General features: G+C 42.5%; 1 protein-coding gene across 2 annotated transcripts in view; it reads right to left on the reverse strand.

The window, feature by feature from the left end:
- The window catches only part of ZNF423 (zinc finger protein 423), a 251,791-nt gene that overhangs the window by 179,748 nt on the left and 50,235 nt on the right, over positions 1 to 21,808 (reverse strand). For both annotated transcript variants that reach the window (XM_040409704.1, XM_040409707.1), the window contains exon 3: positions 2,135 to 2,323. In XM_040409704.1, the coding sequence (XP_040265638.1) occupies positions 2,135 to 2,323 (189 nt within the window). The remainder of the gene's footprint in view (positions 1 to 2,134; positions 2,324 to 21,808) is intronic.

Below are 21,808 nucleotides of genomic sequence, written 5' to 3' on the forward strand. Positions count from 1 at the left end.
TTTCATAAATGACCCCCATTAGCGATAATGGCATCTATCATGTAATAACCCTGAAAACATCACCCAACGTGACTGTGTGGTCATCAGTCAAAGCCACGTGCCCTCAATGGCAGACACTGGCAGAGACTTATCAAAACTGGTGCCCATAACAACCAATTGGATTCCACCTTTCATTTTTCAGCGCTCCTTTGGAAAATGAAAGGTGGAATCTGATTGGTTGCTATGGGCAACTAAGCCAGTTCTACTGTAAACCAGTTTTGATAAATCTCCCCCACGGTGTACGGAGCTGTAGTGAGACACCACATTCTATCCTATACTCGGGGAGGATATTGCTGCACAATTTCACGTCACCACTTCTTTTTACGTTCTTCTCATTTGTCAAAAGGAGAAAAAAAACATAATAAAACGTATTAGCCATTTCCGTCTGAGATCCGTTATTTTAGACAGAAAAAATAACGGATCTCAGGCGGAATGGCTAAAACAGATGCAAAATGAGCATATCAGATGCTTAAAATACAGGATCGTTTTCTTCTTGTTGTTTTCTGTTCTTCTGATGGATCAGAAGAACGGAAAATGAAACGGTGATGTGAACCCGGCCTAATTCTTTCTATACCTTTTATATGAGATCAGAGGCACGTGACGATACTAATATATCTCAGAGCCAACAATCTCGCAGTGACGCAGAAGATAGCAGCTGTTTTAATTTTCCTTGCTAATCTTCCCAGATGCCACAATTTAAAGTCCACGGGTCTAAATGTATTTCGTAAGTAATCATCCCCTTCATAAATGTTTGAGCACACAACCCAACCAGACGTCTGACGGGGAAGAAACCTTCAGTTTACAGAAGCATAAAAGTACTTTACACGACACTAAAAACGCAAGACAACAATGACGCCGCTACACCAAGTGGTAATGAATCTCTTTTCTGAGCAAGCGTCTTCAGTATTCTACGGCACTGGGTCATCAGATTGAGTAACTTTCCAAGCATGAAAAAATGGGCTCTTAGCTGGACCGAAACCGAGAGCTCCGTTGTACTTTTCCTACACACACATATTACATGTTTGCGGTGCTGGGAAGCCCCCATTCCATACAGTGTCAATTGTACCATTATGTTAAATATAAAGAACGCAATTGTTACTGGAAAGTCAAAGGGGTATGCCAGTTAAAAGACTTCCCCAGCTTAGAGGACAATAGAAGGGGGGTCCAACCATTGGGACGCCCTCTGATCACAAGAACAAATGAATGGATCGGATGGTCGAGAATCACCATTCCCAGTCCTTTCATTTTTTTTGTGGGACTGCTGGAAGTTGAAGACAATATAACTGTTATAATGGTAATACCGCTTTAATACTTGAGAAAAAGTTACCTAATTATAGACAGACAGACAGATAGATATAGACAGATAGATATAGACAGATAGATAGATAGATAGATGATAGATAGATAGATAGATAGATAGATAGATAGATAAAGAAAAAAAAGAGAAGCACATCCCGTTCCGTGGCTCCATTCAAGTCAATGGGTCCGCAAAAAAACGGAACACATGCGGAAATGCATCCGTATGTCTTCCGTATCCATTCCGTTTTTGCGGAACCATCTATTGAAAATTTTATGCCCAGTCCTATTTTTTCTATGTAATTACTGTATACTGTATATGCCATATGGAAAAACGGAACGGAAACACAACAGAAACAAAAAACGGAACAACGGATCCGTGAAAAACGAACCGCAAAACACTGAAAAAGCCATACGGCCGTGTGCAGGAGGCCTAGAGTGAATACAAGTTAACTTTTCTTTATACTACTTTTTGAGTGCTGCCTCATTTTTTTGCATTATAGATTAGACAGACAGATAGATAGATAGATAGATAGATAGATAGATAGATAGATAGATAGATAGAATCTACACTGTACTATTAGAGGGCTTGGACTGAAGTTCCTAATACCCCAAATAAATAAATAAAAGGTAGCGATGATTTGAGCAGACGGGTCTACCCAGTAGAGCAATAAAAATGACATTATCTATAAAAAATGACATGATTAATTTGTTATTTTCACTTGAGACCCCCTACTGCTGCATTGTCCAATTACTCAGCTAACCACCTGTCAGACCTGCAAACTTAGTTTGGGATTACCTCCGAGGCAGTGCTGGGTCCGGTGCTCCGTCAGCTCGGCCAAGGAATCGAAATCCTGCTGGCAGTTATCGCAGGTGTAAATTGACTCGTCCTCCAGCTCCTCTTCCTCAATCCTCTCTTCCTGGCTGGTCACGCTGTTACCATCTTCCAAACCTCGGCCCTCTCTCTCAGCCTCCCTTCCAGGACCACCTGCAGGCACAGGAAGAACATAGAGTAACAGAGCTGTCTTTCAGAAAACACCATAATTACTTTTAGATTCCCCCCCCCCCCCCCGCACCCCCACCCCCATCGAACTTTAAGCTAAAGTCTCTTTATTAGTCGGCTCAACATGATCAACTATATCAGGCGGGCGTATCAGGCAAAATAAATATGTCCTGATGCTTCTGTCTTTCCAGACATCACAATCAAGTCAAACACAGATCGGTGAGGTCAATGATAAACTGACGTTCTCCTGACATGCATAACAAGAGGCGCTGGAAGAAACATATACATAATTGGTTCTCTATGAAAATCTTCTAAATATATGTCTGCAACAGTAGGAGACAAAGCTAAAATTCTGGAAAATATAACCACCGGCATATAGTAATAAACCAACACATCTACTTATCTTCCACATGCTCCAAAATGTAGCCTCCTGCTCCAGAAGGAGCTGAGCAGAATAATATATGGCGTCGTGGTCAAGAATAGGCATTTCTAACAAAGGCTGGGACGTGCTTATCCACTGTGTTTTACGGATCCGCAATTTGCGGACCGCAAAACGGAGATGGTCATGTGAAGGCCCCCTAACTTGTAGTATAATCATTTATATAGGTGCTTATTCTGGACTTGGGTCCAGTAGGAGGTCTCAATCAATGACAGCATGCTCATACAGAGATTGCGGTCAATCACCAAGTAGGACCGCCCATTTGACTCCTAGGCTCAGAATAAGCAGAGATTTCAATGAATAAGATACAACATTTTTTTTTACACAAACCTATATATTATATCAATCTGCTCAGAAGACTGACAGCATTTTGTTGGTGACAGGTTACCTCTAACACTTTCCCAACATCTTCTGTGTATGAAAGGCAGATTTCGGATCTTTAAAGATGTAGTCCGGTCAGGAGCTAAGCAGGTGTCTATGTGTGACCATGGCATCTGAGTGGTCACTGGTTTACTAGATCACAGGAGCTGTTCGGTTGCTTGGGCAGCTTGAGGCCTGACCATGGCATCTGAGTGGTCACTGGTTGACTAGATCACGGGAGCTGTTCGGTTGCTTTGGCAGCTTGAGGCCTTCTGAAGGCCCCAAGGCCTGCTATAGCAAAGTTCCTATCAGGCCCTGTCTGTGACAGGGCTTAATAGGAACATATGGGGGTCATTAAAAGACCAGCATTTTAGACGCAGGTCTTAATACCCCTGCACTGGTGCTTGATGCACCTAAGTTATGCAGAGGCATCAGTCTCTACATAACTTAGGCGCATCCACCGCTGGCCTAAATCTATGCCAGCTCCCTGGATGGAGTAGATTGAAATCATTTTCTACTCCTAAAACAGGTCCTATCTGTGATTGGCAGCCTTCTCTCTATGACTGTGTATAAATAGATAGCTGTCAATCACTGATAGCTCCGCCTCCTTGACTTCAAAGCTCAGAATGAGCAGGAATTTAAACGACTGAAATAAAAGTTATACTAAATCTTTTCCCATAAAACTAGATATCAATCTGCTCAGCTCCTCCTGCTCTAAAACATGCTGCCTGCAGATTACACTGCATTTTCATTGTGACGGGTCCCCTGGCTATGTACACCTTTGGGACAATTTTTTTATAATTGTGGCATTGTACTTATTTTGAGCTAAAAATCTTTTTTTTTCCATTGGTCTTAATTAAAAAAAATATGGAGTCTTTTTTCTGTACAGGGCTGAGATGCTCTAGTAGCAGCCTTTGGATTTTCTCACTTTTCGGTCAGTCAGGGAGCTGATGGACTCCTTATCTCGGCTCTCTGACATTATAAACGCTCATTATAGCTCAGTTCTTATCTTACTAATAAGAATGTGGCTTAAATAAGTGTTTATGACCTCTTAGTAGTTTAGAGATAAGGTTTATTAGATGACCAGCACAAAGTACCAGTGAAAGTACCAGTCACACAGCTAGAAAAACAGTTAACCCTTTGTGACAGAACAGTCAATATTTTTAATAAAAACCAATTGAAAAAAATTATTTTTCCTGGGAGCCCACGGCGTCCGGAGCAGGAGAGGCAAGTTGATTTTATTTATTTTATTTACTATGTGGCATGGGGGCTGATCTGAGGCATGGATCTAAAGCATGGGTGTCTTACCTAAGGTATAGGGGTTTGATCTGAGGCATGGGGGTCTGATCTGAGCCATGGGGGTCTCATCTGAGGTCTGAATTGGGGGGGTCTTATTTATATTGGGGCTCTTATCTGAGGTCTGATTGTGGGTCATTCACATAGGGGTCTGAGCTGTGGTCTTGTTAACATTGGGAATCTAATCTGAGGTCTGATTGAGGTCTTATTAACATTAGGGGTCTGATTGGCGTGGTCTGATGTGAGGTCTAATGAAAAATATTTTTTTCTTATTGTCCTCCTCTAAAACTTAGTGCGTCTTATAGGGCGAAAAATACGGTACTTTAAAAAAAAATCTTTTTACACTATTCTGAACCTTTTTAGAAAGACAAATATCAGCCAGACAACCCCTTTAATATTACCAATAACTGACATCATAAAACAAATCTTTCCGTCACGAACAGCAGAAGTCTAAATAATACAAAAGGAATAAGGTGTTCAGCCTCACATCTAATAGTGTTTGCCACCTATGGCTTACAACTCAATAAAACCGAGCTCCCAAGCAGCAGAATGGGGCTATCCTTGAAACATGAAGACTTCTTGAAGTTACCTTCTCACAATGTCCCAAACTTCTGCCCCTGTAGACGTTCCCACTGAGTGTTTGATGTGTACAGAACTGGAGCAGTGTCAGAGAGACACCGGAGGGGCCAGTGTGAGCTTAATATCATAGGAAGGACAGTGTAACACCCTGCTGGTACCCAGACACGTCGAATGCTGCAGTGCACATACAATGCTGTACTAAATGCCACCCAGACTATACAAAAAGAGGACTTCATAATAAAGTAACAACTCATCAGAGTATTAAAGGTATGTACAGGAGGCAGCTAAAATTGCATTTATAATGTACTGTAATGTAAAACGGAAGACTTCCTGGGATGTCGAGTTTCATATAGCTTCTAATTATGACCCTCCGACCTATCTGTCCAGACTCCAGACCTATCAATACTCAGTCCTGCGGATTCCACATCACTTTAGTCCCTGCAGTCACTGAGAGGAAATGTGAATACACAAACCAAACCACAAAAAGGTATAAAAAAATAAATAAATAAAACAACCTAAAGCTAAATTGGTCTATGTAGATGGGAATCTATAATCCCCAATTTACTAAAACTACACATCTAGTCATTATAGAAAAGCAGCAGGACGATCCCCCCCCCTCCCAAAAAAAAATCCAGTGTCAATTGGACCTAAGAGACCCAATTTTCTCTTATTTATCATTTTCCCAAGGACAGTTTTCTGGCTTTAAAAAATAAATAAAAAAATAACAAACCCTGAAGGACGCCATTGTGTCTAAATCTAGGTACAAGTGGTGTTTCTACGAAGCCCTCAGCACTTTCCGAAAAGGTGACCTTGAGGGGGCAGTCCAAAGGGAAACTTTGACTGCAAGGAATCTTGTCAACTCCTGTTGACTACAGCTGTCAGCCGATACTTTAAAGGGGACAAACTAACAAAAGAACGAAGAGGTGACCAATCAATTTCATCCTCTTCACAGCGCCTAAACCAGGGTACCTAAAGGTCTATTTACATTGGCCAATGACTGAACTGAATGGGGATGAATGATCGCAATAACGATCGTTCGTACACTTAGCATACTAACAATAGACTTAAATTAATCTTACACAGCAATTCAGTCCTGTTCAATTACAAGACTCCCAACATAAATGTAGTGCTTTTGTGAAAGTCGTTTGTAATAAATGAATATACATAGGATATGCCATAATTGCCCGACAGCTGTAGGTCCCACCTCTGGGATCGGCTCCTATCTGATGAACAGCGCCCTGGAGGCTGCACATGAGCGACTCTTTCCATTCACTGCAATCGATCCAGAAGCAGATGAGAACAATTACTTGGCTATTTTTGGATGTCCCATAGCAGTGAATGGAAAGAGGTGCACATGTGTGGAGTCATCTCCATTTCCAGCAATGTGTGATAGTGCCCCGTTCTTGAGATAGAAGTGGATCCCAGAGGTGAGAGCCCCACCTATCAGACATTTATTGCATATCCTGTGGATACACCATACATTTCCATATGACACAACCCCTTTAAATGCATAATAAAAACATTTTAAGGAAAGTTTCAATACAAAATGGGCTCCAGATAGCCCCAGTCTTATCCTCTGCATTTATCATATAGTAGATATTGTATCATCAGACAATATTATGATTTCTTATCTTATCTACAAATCCACTTAAAGAGGTTTGGGTGAATTACTTCAGTTTACAGCAGATTTGTTGTCACGGCTTGGAGGTAGTTTGCCGTGACACTTTCGCCGCCCATGCTGGTTGCCGGTGGCTGTATTGCATGCGTGTGTGCACGGGGTTAAGGTGTGAGCAAGGTGGAGCTGGGTGTTGTCTCAGGTCTCTTCATATACTGTTTCTGTGAGACTGAGATCATTGTTATGCCTGCCTTTGTATGAGAAGGAGCTTGCTCCTTTCTTGGATGCTATCTGTGGGCTATCCTAGTTTGACATCGTTGTCCTCTGCGATGTCATCCCCTTGTCTTCCCTTTGTTTCTATTCCTTTACCTATCCTTACTTGTTGTTTTGTTTGTAGTCCAGCATGGTTGTTTGACATTTTCCCTGTTTGTCTGTACCTCAGGAAGGGGGTCCCTGGGGTTCCCCGAAGGAGGAACTACAACTCTGTTAAGCAGCGCTGTCTGGGTCCGCCATGCATCTTTCCGCATGGTGGTCCAGGCAGTTACTACTGCTCCTGTGTTTGCTGTTGGTACTGAATCCAGATTTGTGTGTTTGGGCTTCAGTGCTTTTTACAGGATTCAGTGCTTCTGGCGCAGACTACTCGTTCCTTTTGTTGTTTTTGGCAGGTAAGTGACGTTGTGGTCCTGTGGTCTGTTGTCATTCTGCCACAGGACACATACCTGTCGAGTTTGTCCTCTGCTTACTGTCTCCCTTCCCTTACACCTAGGCCTGCTGGACTCCGGTTCATCCATGTTGTGGATTTACTGGTCGTCTCCTTTTCCTGACCTTTATCCCAGGGATCATCAGGGCCAGTTAGGGTCCGAGGTAACGATGCATGAGCCCTCCTACCATCTGGGTTTCACTCATGCGGTTAGGAGGTCAGGGCTAGGATGAGGGTTGCAGTAGGAGGTGATCAGCTCCCTTTTCCCGGCATCCAGGTCTAGTTTCTACCCAATCTTCCCCACATTGTACGGTGGGGGGTTTCCCCCACTCCTCACAGGTGACATATGCACATGTAATTGCTTACCTCATGTACATCTTCCCCATGCTTTTTTTTTTTTTACCCTCTTAACCCATTTTCACTACGTAAACTGATCCCTCTGGTTGGTTTCCATCCCGCAGGTAGCACTTTCTGTTCCTATATCCAACCAAACCCATGATGCACTACTTCTTTCTCTGCCACAGCTCCAGCACCGCCCCTAACACCCAGCTAGTTTATAATTCCCCCCACCCAGCTAGTTCCATAGACACTCCCCTATCACTGCCCCTAACAGTGCCCAGCTAGTTTATAGCTCCTCCCACCCAGCCGGTTACATAGACACTCCCCTATCACTGCCCCGCCCATGGACATAACATCACAGAAAATAAGAAAGAGCTGCATGGACATGGTCATGTGATCACAGCCCAAAACAGGAGATAGGAGCAATAAAGGTACAAGAAATACATTACAAAATTACAGCTGCCTCCATAAATGATTGTTTTAAAGGATGCTGAATATTTTTTAGCAGATCGGCAGAATACCGATATGTCCCTTCTATTCCATTTTTAAAACAGTCCTCCTGTGAGTACTTTATACTTCTTAATTAGTTTTTCACAAACGTAGGGGCCCGAAGGGAAATTGTGAAACAGAAATATTTACGAATGCTGGAGCACATTTCCCAGTGGCACGTTATTTGCCTGTATGTATAGCTATATCATTCAGTAAATCATCGGAGAATGTTTCTCCTCATGTAGGATTTGCTTACAAGTTCCTATGTATTATACATAAGCAAAGCAATATGAATGATATCAGATTATGTAATTCAACAGTCATAAGTTCATTATTACTAGAGAAGAAAAGGGGCTCCCTAGATTTATTCAGAAAGCACCTATATCTCTGGCTTCACTTAAAGGCTACATACACCTTCTCATCAATTTTATCCATTGTGCCAAGGTATCTAAAGTGAAAAATGAATTAACTTTGCAATGGGTCTTGATTAAAGACTTCCTATTGTTTTGTTTATACAGCATCTATGTAACTCTAGGTATCTCCATGGTAACAGACAACAAAGAAATGCTGTGTAGTCTGACTCTGTAATCACACAGTACTTTTCCCCATCAGTCTCCTACTTCTTGGTAACCTACTGTAGGTGCATTGGGACAATAAAAAGAAATTTAGTTGGGAATGTGTACATAGCCTTTAACCCCTCTGACTGCAGGACAAAAATAATTTTAGTTTTCTCTCCCCTGCCTTCCAACAGCCATAACTTTTTTGCTTTTCTTTTCAGATAGATGTATGAGGGCTTGTCTTTTGCTGGAGAAGTTCTATCTTTTAATGGTAACTATTTAATTTAGCACATTTTGTATTGAAAAGCGGGTAAACAAAAAAATCTTTGAGGGGTGAAACTGAAAATAAAAAAGCAATTCATCCATTATTCAGGCACTAAAAATTACATTATGAACTTTTTCTGCAGGCCATAACCATTATGGCCACACCACATTTTATAGCTTTATTATGTTTTACTACTTAAAAAAAAAAAAATCTTTGAAAGGAATCAACATTTTTTTCATAGCCACCATTTGACACCCATAATCTTTTTCTGTTCGCCTACAGTGCTATATGAAGGATTGTTTTGCGGGGAGAGCTGTCGTTTTTTTTATCAGTACCATTTTGGGATACATCAGAATTATTTTTAGCACTTTTTAATCCCATTTGAAAAAGAAAAATAATGGATTCGGCTTTTTTGTTTCATTACGTCATTCACTGTGCAGGATAAATAGTTTTAAATGTCAAGGTCGCAGTCTGCCATAACAACCGATTGGAACCCCATGATTTCAACACAGGGGGTCCAACAGAAGATCAAGCTAACCTCTGACTAACCTCTCAGATGCTGTTTTCGCTAGTGCAGCATCAGAGGGGTTAAATGGCTAAGATCAGAGTCAGCTCTGATCCTAGTCATTGCAGGTGAGGGACAGCAGTATTACAAAGCAGGTGCCCACCAGATATGGAAAGGGCTCAGCTCAAAGTGTGAACCAATGATAACACAGATAAGACAGGAAGTGTGTTCCAGACTACCTCCGAAACCCTGTAGATAAGTTATAGTCACACATCAAAGCTCTGCACTAACAAAAAAAAAACAACCATAAGTAAATAAATAAAATAAATAGCAGGTAAGTATAAATGAAAGGTACTGTATCACTTTTAGATACTGACCTACATGAGCTCACCACTCAAGGGGCTGGAGCCTTATGCTTCCAGTTGCGTACACTGTTCTGCTTCTGACACCTGGCACCAGCTGATCGGTAGGGGTGCTGGTTCTCAGGCCCTTACCTATCTGATATGTATGATATCTAAAAGGTGGCGAATCTATGGGGGCCCTGGCCCACACAAAATTGTCTTTCTGCCATCACACTAGTGACAATGACCAAACCTAAAATTCATGAGTGTAAGCGGGCAAGTTAGACAATAACCCGGACAATCAATTTCCTGAACTATAAGTTGTCCCACCATTAAATATGAAATTACTCTTAGATCAAACTAAACATAACAATTTTTCAATTGAGAACATTTTAAAAATAGCGCCCCCTGCTGCTTCATTTAATCTCCTCTCAGAACTTCCTGGTCATGGTGAGACAAAATCCCTTTTTGAGTGCAGTAACATAAACTGCTTCAACTGTCCATGCACAAGTAGATCCAAGTGGTGACACCATGTGTGTCCACCAGCATTGGACACAGTAGGTGGACGTTCTAAGAGGAAATGAAAAGAATAGCCAGAGGCTTCCTAACTATATCTGAACATGGGATAATTTTTTATTATTCTACTTAAAAAAAAGTAATGTTTTATGTGATACAACAGAGTAAATATACAGTCAGGTCCATAAATATTGGGACATAGACACAATTTTAACATGTTTGGCTCTATACACCACCACAATGGATTTCAAATGAAACAAACAAGATGTGCTTTAACTGCAGACTATCAGCTTTAATTTGAGGGTTTCTACATCCAAATCAGGTGAACGGTGTAGGAATTACAACAGTTTGCATATGTGCCTCCCACTTGTTAAGGAACCAAAAGTAATGGGACAATTGGCTTCTCAGCTGTTCCATGGCCAGGTGTGTGTTATTATCCCAATTACAATGAGAAGATAAAAGGTCCAGAGGTCATTTCAAGTGTGCTATTTGCATTTGGAATCTGTTGCTGTCAACTCTCAAGATGAGATCCAAAGAGCTGTCACTATCAGTGAAGCAAGCCATCATTAGGCTGAAAAAACACAACAAACCCATCAGAGAGATAGCAAAAACATTAGGAGTGGCCAAAACAATTGTTTGGAACATTCTTGAAAAGAAGGAACACACCGGTGAGCTCAGCAACACCAAAAGACCCGAAAGACCACGGAAAACAACTGTGGTGGATGACCAAAGAATTCGTTCCCTGGTGAAGAAAACACCCTTCACAACAGTTGGCCAGATCAAGAACACTCTCCAGGAGGTAGGTGTATGTGTGTCAAAGTCAACAATCAAGAGAAGACTTCACCGGAGTGAATACAGAGGGTTCACCACAAGATGTAAACCATTGGTGAGCCTCAAAAACAGGAAGACCAGATTAGAGTTTGCCAAACAACATCTAAAAAAGCCTTCACAGTTCTGGAACAACATCCTATGGACAGATGAGACCAAGATCAACTTGTACCAGAGTGATGGGAAGAGAAGAGTATGGAGAAGGAAAGGAACTGCTCATGATCTTGGTGGTAGTGTCATGGCGTGGGCATGTATGGCTGCCAATGGAACTGGTTCTCTTGTATTTATTGATGATGTGACTGCTGACAAAAGCAGCAGGATGAATTCTGAAGTGTTTCGGGCAATATTATCTGCTCATATTCAGCCAAATGTTTCAGAACTTATTGGACGGTGCGTCACAGTGCAGATGGACAATGACCCAAAGCATACTGCAAAAGCAACCAAAGAGTTTTTTAAGGGAAAGAAGTGGAATGTTATGCAATGGCCAAGTCAGTCACCTGACCTGAATCCGATTGAGCATGCATTTCACTTGCTGAAGACAAAACTGAAGGGAAAATGCCCCAAGAACAAGCTGGAACTAAAGACAGTTGCAGTAGAGGCCTGGCAGAGCATCACCAGGGATGAAACCCAGCATCTGGTGATGTCTATGCGTTCCAGACTTCAGGCTGTAATTGACTGCAAAGGATTTGCAACCAAGTATTAAAAACTAGTGAAAGTTTGATTTATGATTATTATTCTGTCCCATAACTTTTGGTTCCTTAACAAGTGGGAGGCACATATGCAAACTGTAGTAATTCCTACACCGTTCACCTGATTTAGATGTAAATACCCTCAAATTAAAGCTGACAGTCTGCAGGTAAAGCACATCTTGTTCGTTTTATTTCAAATCCATTGTGGTGGTGTATAGAGCCAAAAATGTTAAAATTGTGTCGATGTCCCAATATTTATGGACCTGACTGTATATTTGTGGGATAACCCTTTAAACTACTGAAGTCTCACTGGATTATTCCGTTCCCTCAAGTGGTGACCAATGTCTTGTTTTTTCTTTGTGTCTTTTACGATAGGTTCCTGATTCCAGTGATTGCATCTTTCACTATACAATCATCTGTCTGTATCTGTGACTGCTGACATAAGGGCCGTGGAGCTCCTTAAAGTTCCTTGCCTTTTTGTCTTCTAAGGCTACTTTCACACTAGCGTTTTAGTTTTCCGGTATTGAGATCCGTCATGGGGTCTCAATACCGGAGACAAACGCTTCCGTTTTGTCCCCATTCATTCTCAATGGGGACAAAACTGAACAGAACGGAGTACTCCAAAATGCATTCTGTTGCGTTCCCAAAACGGAGAGCAAACAGCAGTATGTTGCAGTTTGCTTTCCGTCCTGGGATGCGGAGCAAAACGGATCCGGCATGACCCGCAATGGGGACGGATCCGTTTTCTCTGCCACAATAGAAAACGGATCCGTCCCCCGTTGACTTTCAATGGAGTTCATGACGGATCCGTCTTGGCAATGTTAAAGATAATACAACCGGGTTCGTTCATAACTGATGCAGACGGTTGTATTATCAGTAACGGAAGCGTTTTTGCTGAACCCTGCCGGATCCAGGAAAAACGCTAGTGTGAAAGTAGCCTAACTTGGAGATCTTCAGATCTCAAAGTCAGTAATCAAAATCTTTAATTCGCTGTGATCAAAAAGCATGTGCATGAGAAATCAAGCTGGACTGGGTGTTCTCCTGGGTTTCCATGAACTTGGAAAAAAGTTCTCCGCACGGTTCATCTACAAAAACATATAGCAGACCAACACTTCAGTGACAATGACGACAATTATCAATTAGTCAACGGATGTGTTTTTGGCACCTTTCTTGTGAAACATAACTTACAGCTCTCAGTATAGAGGTGGATATTAAGACGTCTTACAAAACAAAGAAAATACAGGAACGTAAGCCATTTTTATTTTTAAAACTTCTTATTTCACTTTTCTCTCTTTTTAGGTGGAATGGGTGGCCAGATGGTAAGTATTATGATTGCAAAGTGATTAAAGGAGTATTCTTATCTGTGACGTTGATGGCATATCACTAGGACTCCAACACCTATCTCCAGAACAGGTCCCCAAAGGGAAGGAGAGCACACTGAGCATGCACGACCACCTCTCCATTTACCGCTTATAAGACTGTCGAAAATAGCCGAGGCAGCACTTGACTATTTTCAAAACTTTCATAGTGTGAACGGAGGGTGGCCGCGCATGCACAGCTGTTCTCCCTCACTTTGAAGGCCCAATTCTGGAGATAGCGCCAGATCACAGAAGTGGCATATCCTAGCAATGTGCCTTCAATGTCCCAGATGGGAATGTCAGCAGGAAATTCACTGTTAAACCAGGCACAGAGCCTTTCACGTAGTGATCCATTGCTTCATGCTGGAGAAAAAGTTCTTTTAATTCGTCTACAAATGATCAGTTAGGTGCACAGGCCCAAGCCACGGTGTGCACCCTTGCTACTCCTGCTGCCTCTCCTTCTTGATCGACAGGGCCCATTTCCTGCATAGTGATCTCACCTGGCCTTGTCAACCAATGAGGGGGAGGGGCTGGCAGAAGAAGTAGGAGGAGCAAAGGTGCACACAGCGGCTTGGGCCAGCAATTAGTGCACCTAACTGTTCATCTGCATATGAATTATAAGTACTTTTTCTCCAGAACTGTTAAACCAGGCACATTGCCTTGTAGGGCTTGCTGAGCTGAATGTAATGATTCCTTTCACATTCAGGAGAAAAAGTGCTTTTATTTCACATGCAAATGAGCAGTTAAGTGCACCGAGGGCGGGCCCAAGCCACTGGGTGAATCCCTTGCTCCTCCTGCTTCCTCTACCAGCCCCTCCCTTTCTTTCTTGATTGACAGGGCCAGGTGAGATAAGAGACTATGTAGAAACCCTGTCATCCAAGAAGAGGGAGGGGCTGCCAGAGGAAGCAGGAGGAGCAAGAGTGCACAGAGTAGCTTAGCCCCGCCCTCGGTGCACTTAACTGCTCTTGGCATATGGATTAAAAGTACTTTTGATCCAGAACGCAGCAACTGAGTGGAAGGAATTATTACCTTCAGCTGAGCTAGCCCTACAAGGTATTGCGTTTTTGTTTAAGGCCTCATGCACACGACCGTTGTGTGCATCCGCGTCCGTGGTTCCGTTTTCCGTTTTTTTTTCGCGGCTCCATTGACTTTCAATGGGTCCGTGGAAAAATCGAAAAATGCACCGTTTGGCAGCCGCATCCGTGATCCGTGTTTCCTGGCCGTGAAAAAAATATGACCTGTCCTATTTTTTTCACGGTCAACGGTTCGTGGACCCATTCAAGTCAATGGGTCCGTGAAAAATCACGGATGCACACAAGATTGTCATCCGCGTCCGTGATCCGTGTCCGTTTTTCCTATCATTTTCAATGCAAACTTGACTTAGTTTTTTTTTTCACTTTGCATGTCCGTGGATCCTCCAAAAATCAAGGAAGACCCACGGACGAAAAAACGGCCACGGATCACGGACCAACGGAACCCCGTTTTGCGGACCGTGAAAAAATACTGTCGTGTGCATGAGGCCTAACTGTGAATTTCCTGGTGACAGACTCCCCTTTACAGAAAGAAAAAAAGTGTATGTAACACTTATAAAATCCATATTACAAGAAAGTTTAGACTGGCATATTCTTATTCATAATCATAGTCATGGGTGCACATCCATAAGGCAAACATAATAAATAAAAAAATAATGGCTGCACACACATATATTTTTTTTATTTATTTATTACGTTTGCCTTATGAATGTGCACCCATGACTATGATTATGAATAAGAATATGCCAGTCTAAACTTTCTTGTAATATTTATCTGAGGGTGGCGCCTCTTTTAGACTGAGCACACGCCCATCTGCCTGGAGCTTCTGAGCAAAGTACAAATGAAGCTGGTTCCTTCACTGCCCTGATAATGTGGACTTGGATAAGTCCAAGAGAGGCGGTATATTAGTGATAGGGACCCGTCCGCGGAAGCCACCTAGACGCGTGGTGGATGGGCCCGACACAAGTTTGATCAAAATGTGCGCTAAGAGCTTCCATTGATTCCAATAGTAGGTATAGTACCACTTGAATTTAGAATGATCCCCATTTCTCAGCTTTACTGCTTATATGTGTGTGCAGCCATTATTATTTTACTTATAAAATTCTAATAAAATAAAATTTTTCCATTTTAATAGCCAAAAAGTGCTTGCTCTTGCCCATCTTCTATATATATGTGTGACAAACAAGAGGTTAAAAAGAGCTTGTGCATTAACATAATACCAGTTTAATGAATCTAATTAGGAGCCGGCCGTTTTGTGCAAACATAGGGAAGAGCTTTCGAAACACGAAATATCAAAGTGTTTTAATTGGGCTCGTCAGCGTATGATGAACGTTGTCCGCTCCGCACTCGGCCTCTGGGGGCACCTGTGAAAGGTGGGAGCGGGCTTCCTGAAATAGCAGACATTACACTGCGTTAATAATGACCCTCTGCCTCTAATGAAAAAAAGAAATGGTGTTGTTGTAGCAATTAAGCTTGCAAAGATTTTCGGAGAAGGGAAATTAGATTGATTCGCTCGCCATCCTCGTGCTGATGAAGCATCCACTATTTGGGAGAGGCTCTAATTAACCCTAATTTAGATGATGTGCACTTTTGGATAAGCACTTCCTTGTGTGTGCTCCAGTGATATAATAATTAGCACTTTAAACCAGACTTCGTTTTTTTTTGTTTTTTGTTTTTTCCTCTGACCCAAAAAACCTAACTTTTGTACTTAAGCATTTTACACAAAAGACAATTAAGACAAAGCACATTACAATAAAAGTCACATTAAAAAGGCATTAGCCGGTAATACAGAGAAGTGCGCAGAAAGCTGGCAACAAATGAGACAAAAAAAGCGGATGGTCAATGTTTTGCTCTTTGGGATGCAGTGGCCCTAAATTTTGATTAATTGCAACATTAAGCGGCTATAAACCCTCTAGGATCCTGCAGTAAAGGGAATGATTACAAAGAACTGTGTTCAGATGGTCTTAATATTATACCACCGCATCTTAGCATCGCTTAAAGGGGTTATTCGACTATTTGTAACTGATGAATCGGCGGAGGTCCGACACCCAAGATCCCTGCCGATCAGCTGTTAGAGGAGGCAACGGTGCTCCTGTGAGGGCCGTGGCCTTCTCGCTGCTTACCCTAGGCCTCTGACTTCGTGACCTAGACCATTTACCAGGCCTTCTCAAACAGCTGGAGAGCCTCAGGTTGGCCATCCTGACCTAGACCATTTACCAGGCCTTCTCAAACAGCTGGAGAGCCTCAGGTTGGCCATCCCTGACCTAGACCATTTACCAGGCCTTCTCAAACAGCTGGCCAGCTGGAACCCCACCGATCAGATTCTCATGACCTATCCAGGGTGTTCTCAGAAAGTAAATCTTCACATGAATTTAGGAGAATCCACCCACAATGATCTATTTAGATTTATTGTGATGTGGTGGTAACATTCAGGCATGGAAAGGAGAAATTTCATTTTTTTAAGGGAAATCAGCTTTTGTGAGGAACAACTGCATTAACTCTATTATACCTATCTTAGGAAAATCGACTATGGAGTTTGAGAAAAAAAAAAAAAAAACTTATTTTTGATGAATATGAGGCCTTCAGTGCACCAAACCAGCAATGGAAAGCTGGACCTTCAGATAAACACCAAAAACTAATGTATGTGGGGTGTGCCTAAACAATTATCTGGTGAACTTTTATTTCACAGATACGGCCACACACATTTCAGTCCATATTGGCCATTACAGATGACCAAACTGCCTGTCCATGTTCAATAAAACCAGGAAATAGACGAAAAAATCTTTCTGGGAATGTTTTTTCAAAAAAGATCTTTCATTCAAATACAAACTATCAGACGAAACTTTTTCGAAAATATTCGAAATGGCCGACTTCTTTTCAAACAATAATGGTCTGTCATTGGTCGCCTAAAAAGATTGTTCGTTGTTAAATTTCAACCAACCATCTTTAGACTGATGTGTATGACCACCTTAACCGTGGTCACAGATCACATTGTGTCGGCATTACGTATTCTAAATTTTACTTCCAGATAAAAAAAAAACAAAATTGCTCGTTGTTGCAATTACCGTACTTTAGTTTTTGGAGGCAGACAAGGGCCATTTGCTTTGGTAGACTTAAGTGATTGTATCCCAGCATGAGGAAGACCTGCTGTGAAAATCCCCCCCTACTAATACAGTCATCTTGACTCTGAGACCACTGACCAGAACCTTCCTAGTCACTCCAATGCTCCATCTGCACATTAAAATACTCTCAAATCCCATCTTATTAAAACACCTAGTCGTGCCCTGTGTTCATCCAAAGTGACACAACTTATGTCAGTGGGGGCCCGCCATAACGGCGTTGCCCAGTCAGAAACTGGCACATTAAAAGCAATTTCATAATGTACCCAATTAAACCGAGGCTTTAATTTTCTTAAGGCCAATCACAATGGCATGCATAGGAACAATGAAGTGGATAATCTTAGGATTCCCAATAATTAGCACTTAAGATTACTGCCGCCATTTAGGTGTTCAGTTGGCTGCTCTGTGTGATTACAGTGGGCAGTCTTGTGGTGGCATAATGGAAAACTAAACATAAAACTGCCAAGCTTACGACAGATTTGACGTCGATACATCAGGTGTAATTCACAAGAATTTGCGCAGAGAATTTAGGGAAAAGTGTGAACAGATCTTGCCAATGTAATCACACTCCACAAATGGTTTAAAGGGCTTTGCCCACAAACAACATTCATCACCTGTCCACAGAATGGATCATAAATGTCTGACTTCTTGGGGTATGAATGATGTGACCGCCACCGATTACAATACCCGGGTAAACAGAGAGGTTGTGCGCATATGTGACCATCACTCCATTCTTTGTCTATGGGACTTCTGAGAACAGCAGGTCCAGCAGTCCCACAATTAAGAATGGAGCGGTGGTCACAGAAGCCCACTACCGGTCCATTCACACAGGGGACTTGGGGATTCTCATGATCAGTGGTGGGCCCCATGGTCATACATTGAACATCTACTGTGGATAGGTGATAAATGCTGTTTAGGTGCCAACCCCTTTGAAGAGGATGTGTACTCAGAAAATGCCCTATTGTTGAAATCAACTTTTTATCTTATATTGGGGCAGATTTATTAATAGTGTCGTACTTTGCAGTGTCTAAGCATACGCATCACAGTCTTAGGGTACATTCACACAAACGTAAGCGGATCCATTGACTTGAATGGATCTGCAATCCTCAATATACCACGCGGTTGAGAGCGGTGGCACGGATCGTAAGCTCATGGAAGTGCTTCCATGGGCTTTTTGGTCCGTGCCTCCGCACCACAAAAGACTGTGTACACCTTCGGAGGTAATTTTTGTTTATGATTGCATTTTACTCATTTCTGGCTAAAAATCATATTGTCAATTGGCCTTTATTAAAAATATTGAGCCGTTCTGTCATAAAGGGTTAACTGGTTGTCTGTGTGACTGGTGATTTCACTTTGGACATTTAATAACCCCTACCTCTAAACTACTAAGAAGTCAAACACTTATTTAAGCCACATGCTTATCAGTAAGATAAGAACTGAGCTATAATAAGTGTTTATAATGTCAGAGAGCGGAGATAAGGAGCCCGTCAGCATCATGACTGACAGAAAAGACAGAAAATCCAAAGGGTGCTACTAGAGCATCCCAGCTCTGTACAGAAAAAGGGGCTCCATATTTGGAATAAAGACCCATTGAAAAAATTATTTTTATCTCAAAAACAGTACAATGCAATAAAATGTGTACATGTGTACATTGCCTTTAATATTAGACACATTTACTATTTATGCTGGAATTCTGTCTATGCACCAAAAAACTGTCTAGTCTGTTTACACCACCTACAAAATGGTGTTTTTTACGCAAAAAATGTGGCAAACTTTTCATGCATTTTTTGGCACACCGGTTTCCCACAAAGTCACTTTCCTTTTTCATGAAGCTTTGCTTCCTTGTCAAACAGGGCATACCAAAAAAATTGTAAAACAGTTTAGTGAATGTGTTACAAAGCATGCACACCAAAAACTGCTGCATTTTTTAAAATAGTAAATCTGCCCAATTGTTTTTATGTTTACAGTTTTTTGTTTTTTTTACTTTCCTTGTCCTTATATATATTATATAAAAAAATATATTAAAATCCTGCTTTTTTCACACTGGCCACCAGGCTTAAAAAACATCAAGACATTCTGCCTTTTAAGAGCAGCCACATGGCCCACAGACACAATGGACAGGAGGGGACCCCACTGACTTCTATGGGAGAGTCTTCTAGGCATGCTTTATGGCCTGTGCAGAGGTCAGAAAGTTGTAGATAAGCTGTGATATCACCGACTGTCAATGGTGAATCCTGTCTTATCTATATATTGTTATCTGGCCTTGTAATCCTGCCTGTGATGATAATGAGATGGCTACTAAAAAGTTACCTGCATAGGACAGGAAGTCTTGACATATTATTAGGCCTAGTGGCAATGATGAAAATAGCTTGATTTTAGGATTATTATTTTTTATATAGACAATGATGTGGAAAAATAAAAACAAAAATCACCAAAAACAAAATTCAAACAATAAGTCATGGAAAAGACATATATAGTATAGTACATTCTAGATGTAGGACATTATAAGGAGGATCCACCCTCTCTGTGATGGCTGCATTTACTCATACGTTGAAGTTCATGCCTCGTGGGTATTTTTCATGTAAAAAAAAAAAACAGTCATTGTTTTTGAACAAGAAATATGCTAATATGTTACTATGACACCAAAGCGTTAATAATTCCTATGTTACCAACACACACAATAAACACATAAAAGACAGCTAGTTTCCTATAGTGGGAGATCTGTTTTTATTTAAAAAAAATAAAAAAATAAGGAAAAACTCGAGATTCACTTCAGATTGCAATGTGGCAAAAACACAGGAGATGAAAGCCATCTCTGGCTGGCACACACGTCCCCTGCCCGCATCTGGCTGCCTGCGCTCAGCAGAGCCTGCTCACAGTCTTCTCAATGTTGCCTTTGGCTCCCAGCAGTTCAGTTTCCACAGAGGCGGCCAGCATCCCTCCTTCCCCCCTTCTCCTACACATTTCACAAGCACCTACTGGACACTCCCGTGGCTCCTGCTCTATGGCAAGGCTCGATTCCACGTCTGCTCTATCTGGATAGAGGTCTGTGACAGTCCGTGATAAATTAGCTTGGAAATCGTAGACCGGCACATTTACTTGTGCTCTGTATAAACACACATTTCGTTTTTAACACTCAACACCCAAATGTCATTAGCAACGCCAACAGTCATTACATTCTCTATATCATTGACCACCCACATCAGGCAGGACACTGCTTTATAAGCTGCTGGATAGTGAGGCTCACACCTCCCGTGATGAACGACACCACGGAGTATACAGAACATGTATTGGGACAGGGGGTCTTGTTTCCACGACTTTTCCAGCTTATATAGCATTAGACTCCATAGGCTTTTATTGTCCCTCCCTTTGCAGACCCACTAAAATAAATAAGGGAAAACTCAGATTCTGAAATGTTAAAATTATTGATCTGATAAAAATAAAAGAAGTACTATTTCTCCTTAGGAAGGGTGCCCAGTAGGCTTAAGGAGTCTTATAGGCCAAGCAATATTCTTCTGGGATTCTGGGAAGATAATATGCTAATTAGCTGACTTTCCAGAATAGAAAGAAAGCTGAACAAGGGGTCGTGAAACTGAACAAGGACGCGACTGCAGAAGACGGCCTCCAGCACCTGCCCCAGTCTTTTTCCCTCGGAAACTCCCACGGCCTCATCTACTACCCGGACATGCCACAATTCTGCAGGAAATGTGGACAGAAGGGCCACGAGTTGAGGAACTGCAAGGAGGATCCCTGCCGAATCTGCCGGGTCACAGGTCACGAGACCAAAGACTGTCCAAAGAAGGTGGCGTGCAACCTGTGCGGGCTGGCCTCCCACGTCTACAAGGACTGCCCAAAGAGGGACCGCACCTGGGCTTCAGTCGCAGCCAGGGCCCCGGCCGCCCGGAACCCCCCACAAGCCGCGGCCCAGGCGGCAACACAGCCCAAAGAGAAGCCATCTAAGAAAGAAGGTAAGCGGACATCTCCCCCTGCCCATGCTCCCGCCCCCCCCTCCTCCTGCCCAACCGCCCGCCCTGTCGTCACCACCACTGAGGTTATCCACATCCAACCCCCCACCACCTCAGTGGCCCCCTCCCGTGCCCCCAGCCCAACCCGCCCCGTCGCCACCACTACAGCAGAACTAACCTCTCCTCCAGCTGCTGTAGCCCTCTCTATGGAGGAATTTCCCCCTCTTGTCTCCCCAGATGTCAGTCAGAGGAAAGGAAAGAGAAAGGGTAGGGACAGCCCCACGGCTGACCAATCCAAAAAGAAGATGCTCGAGGTAGAGGACGTGGCCTCAACCAACAAAGAAGAAGAAACAGAACAGCAGATGGAAGAACCGGTGGCCACCAACGAGGACCCCCAACAGCAACCCCTCCACATCCCCAGTAGCCTCGACGAGACCGAAGTGGAGGAGATGGTGGCCAACGGGGCAACCGCCGACCCG

The sequence above is a fragment of the Bufo bufo genome, chromosome 10 (assembly GCF_905171765.1).
Source record: "Bufo bufo chromosome 10, aBufBuf1.1, whole genome shotgun sequence".
NCBI classification, from domain to species: domain Eukaryota; kingdom Metazoa; phylum Chordata; class Amphibia; order Anura; family Bufonidae; genus Bufo; species Bufo bufo.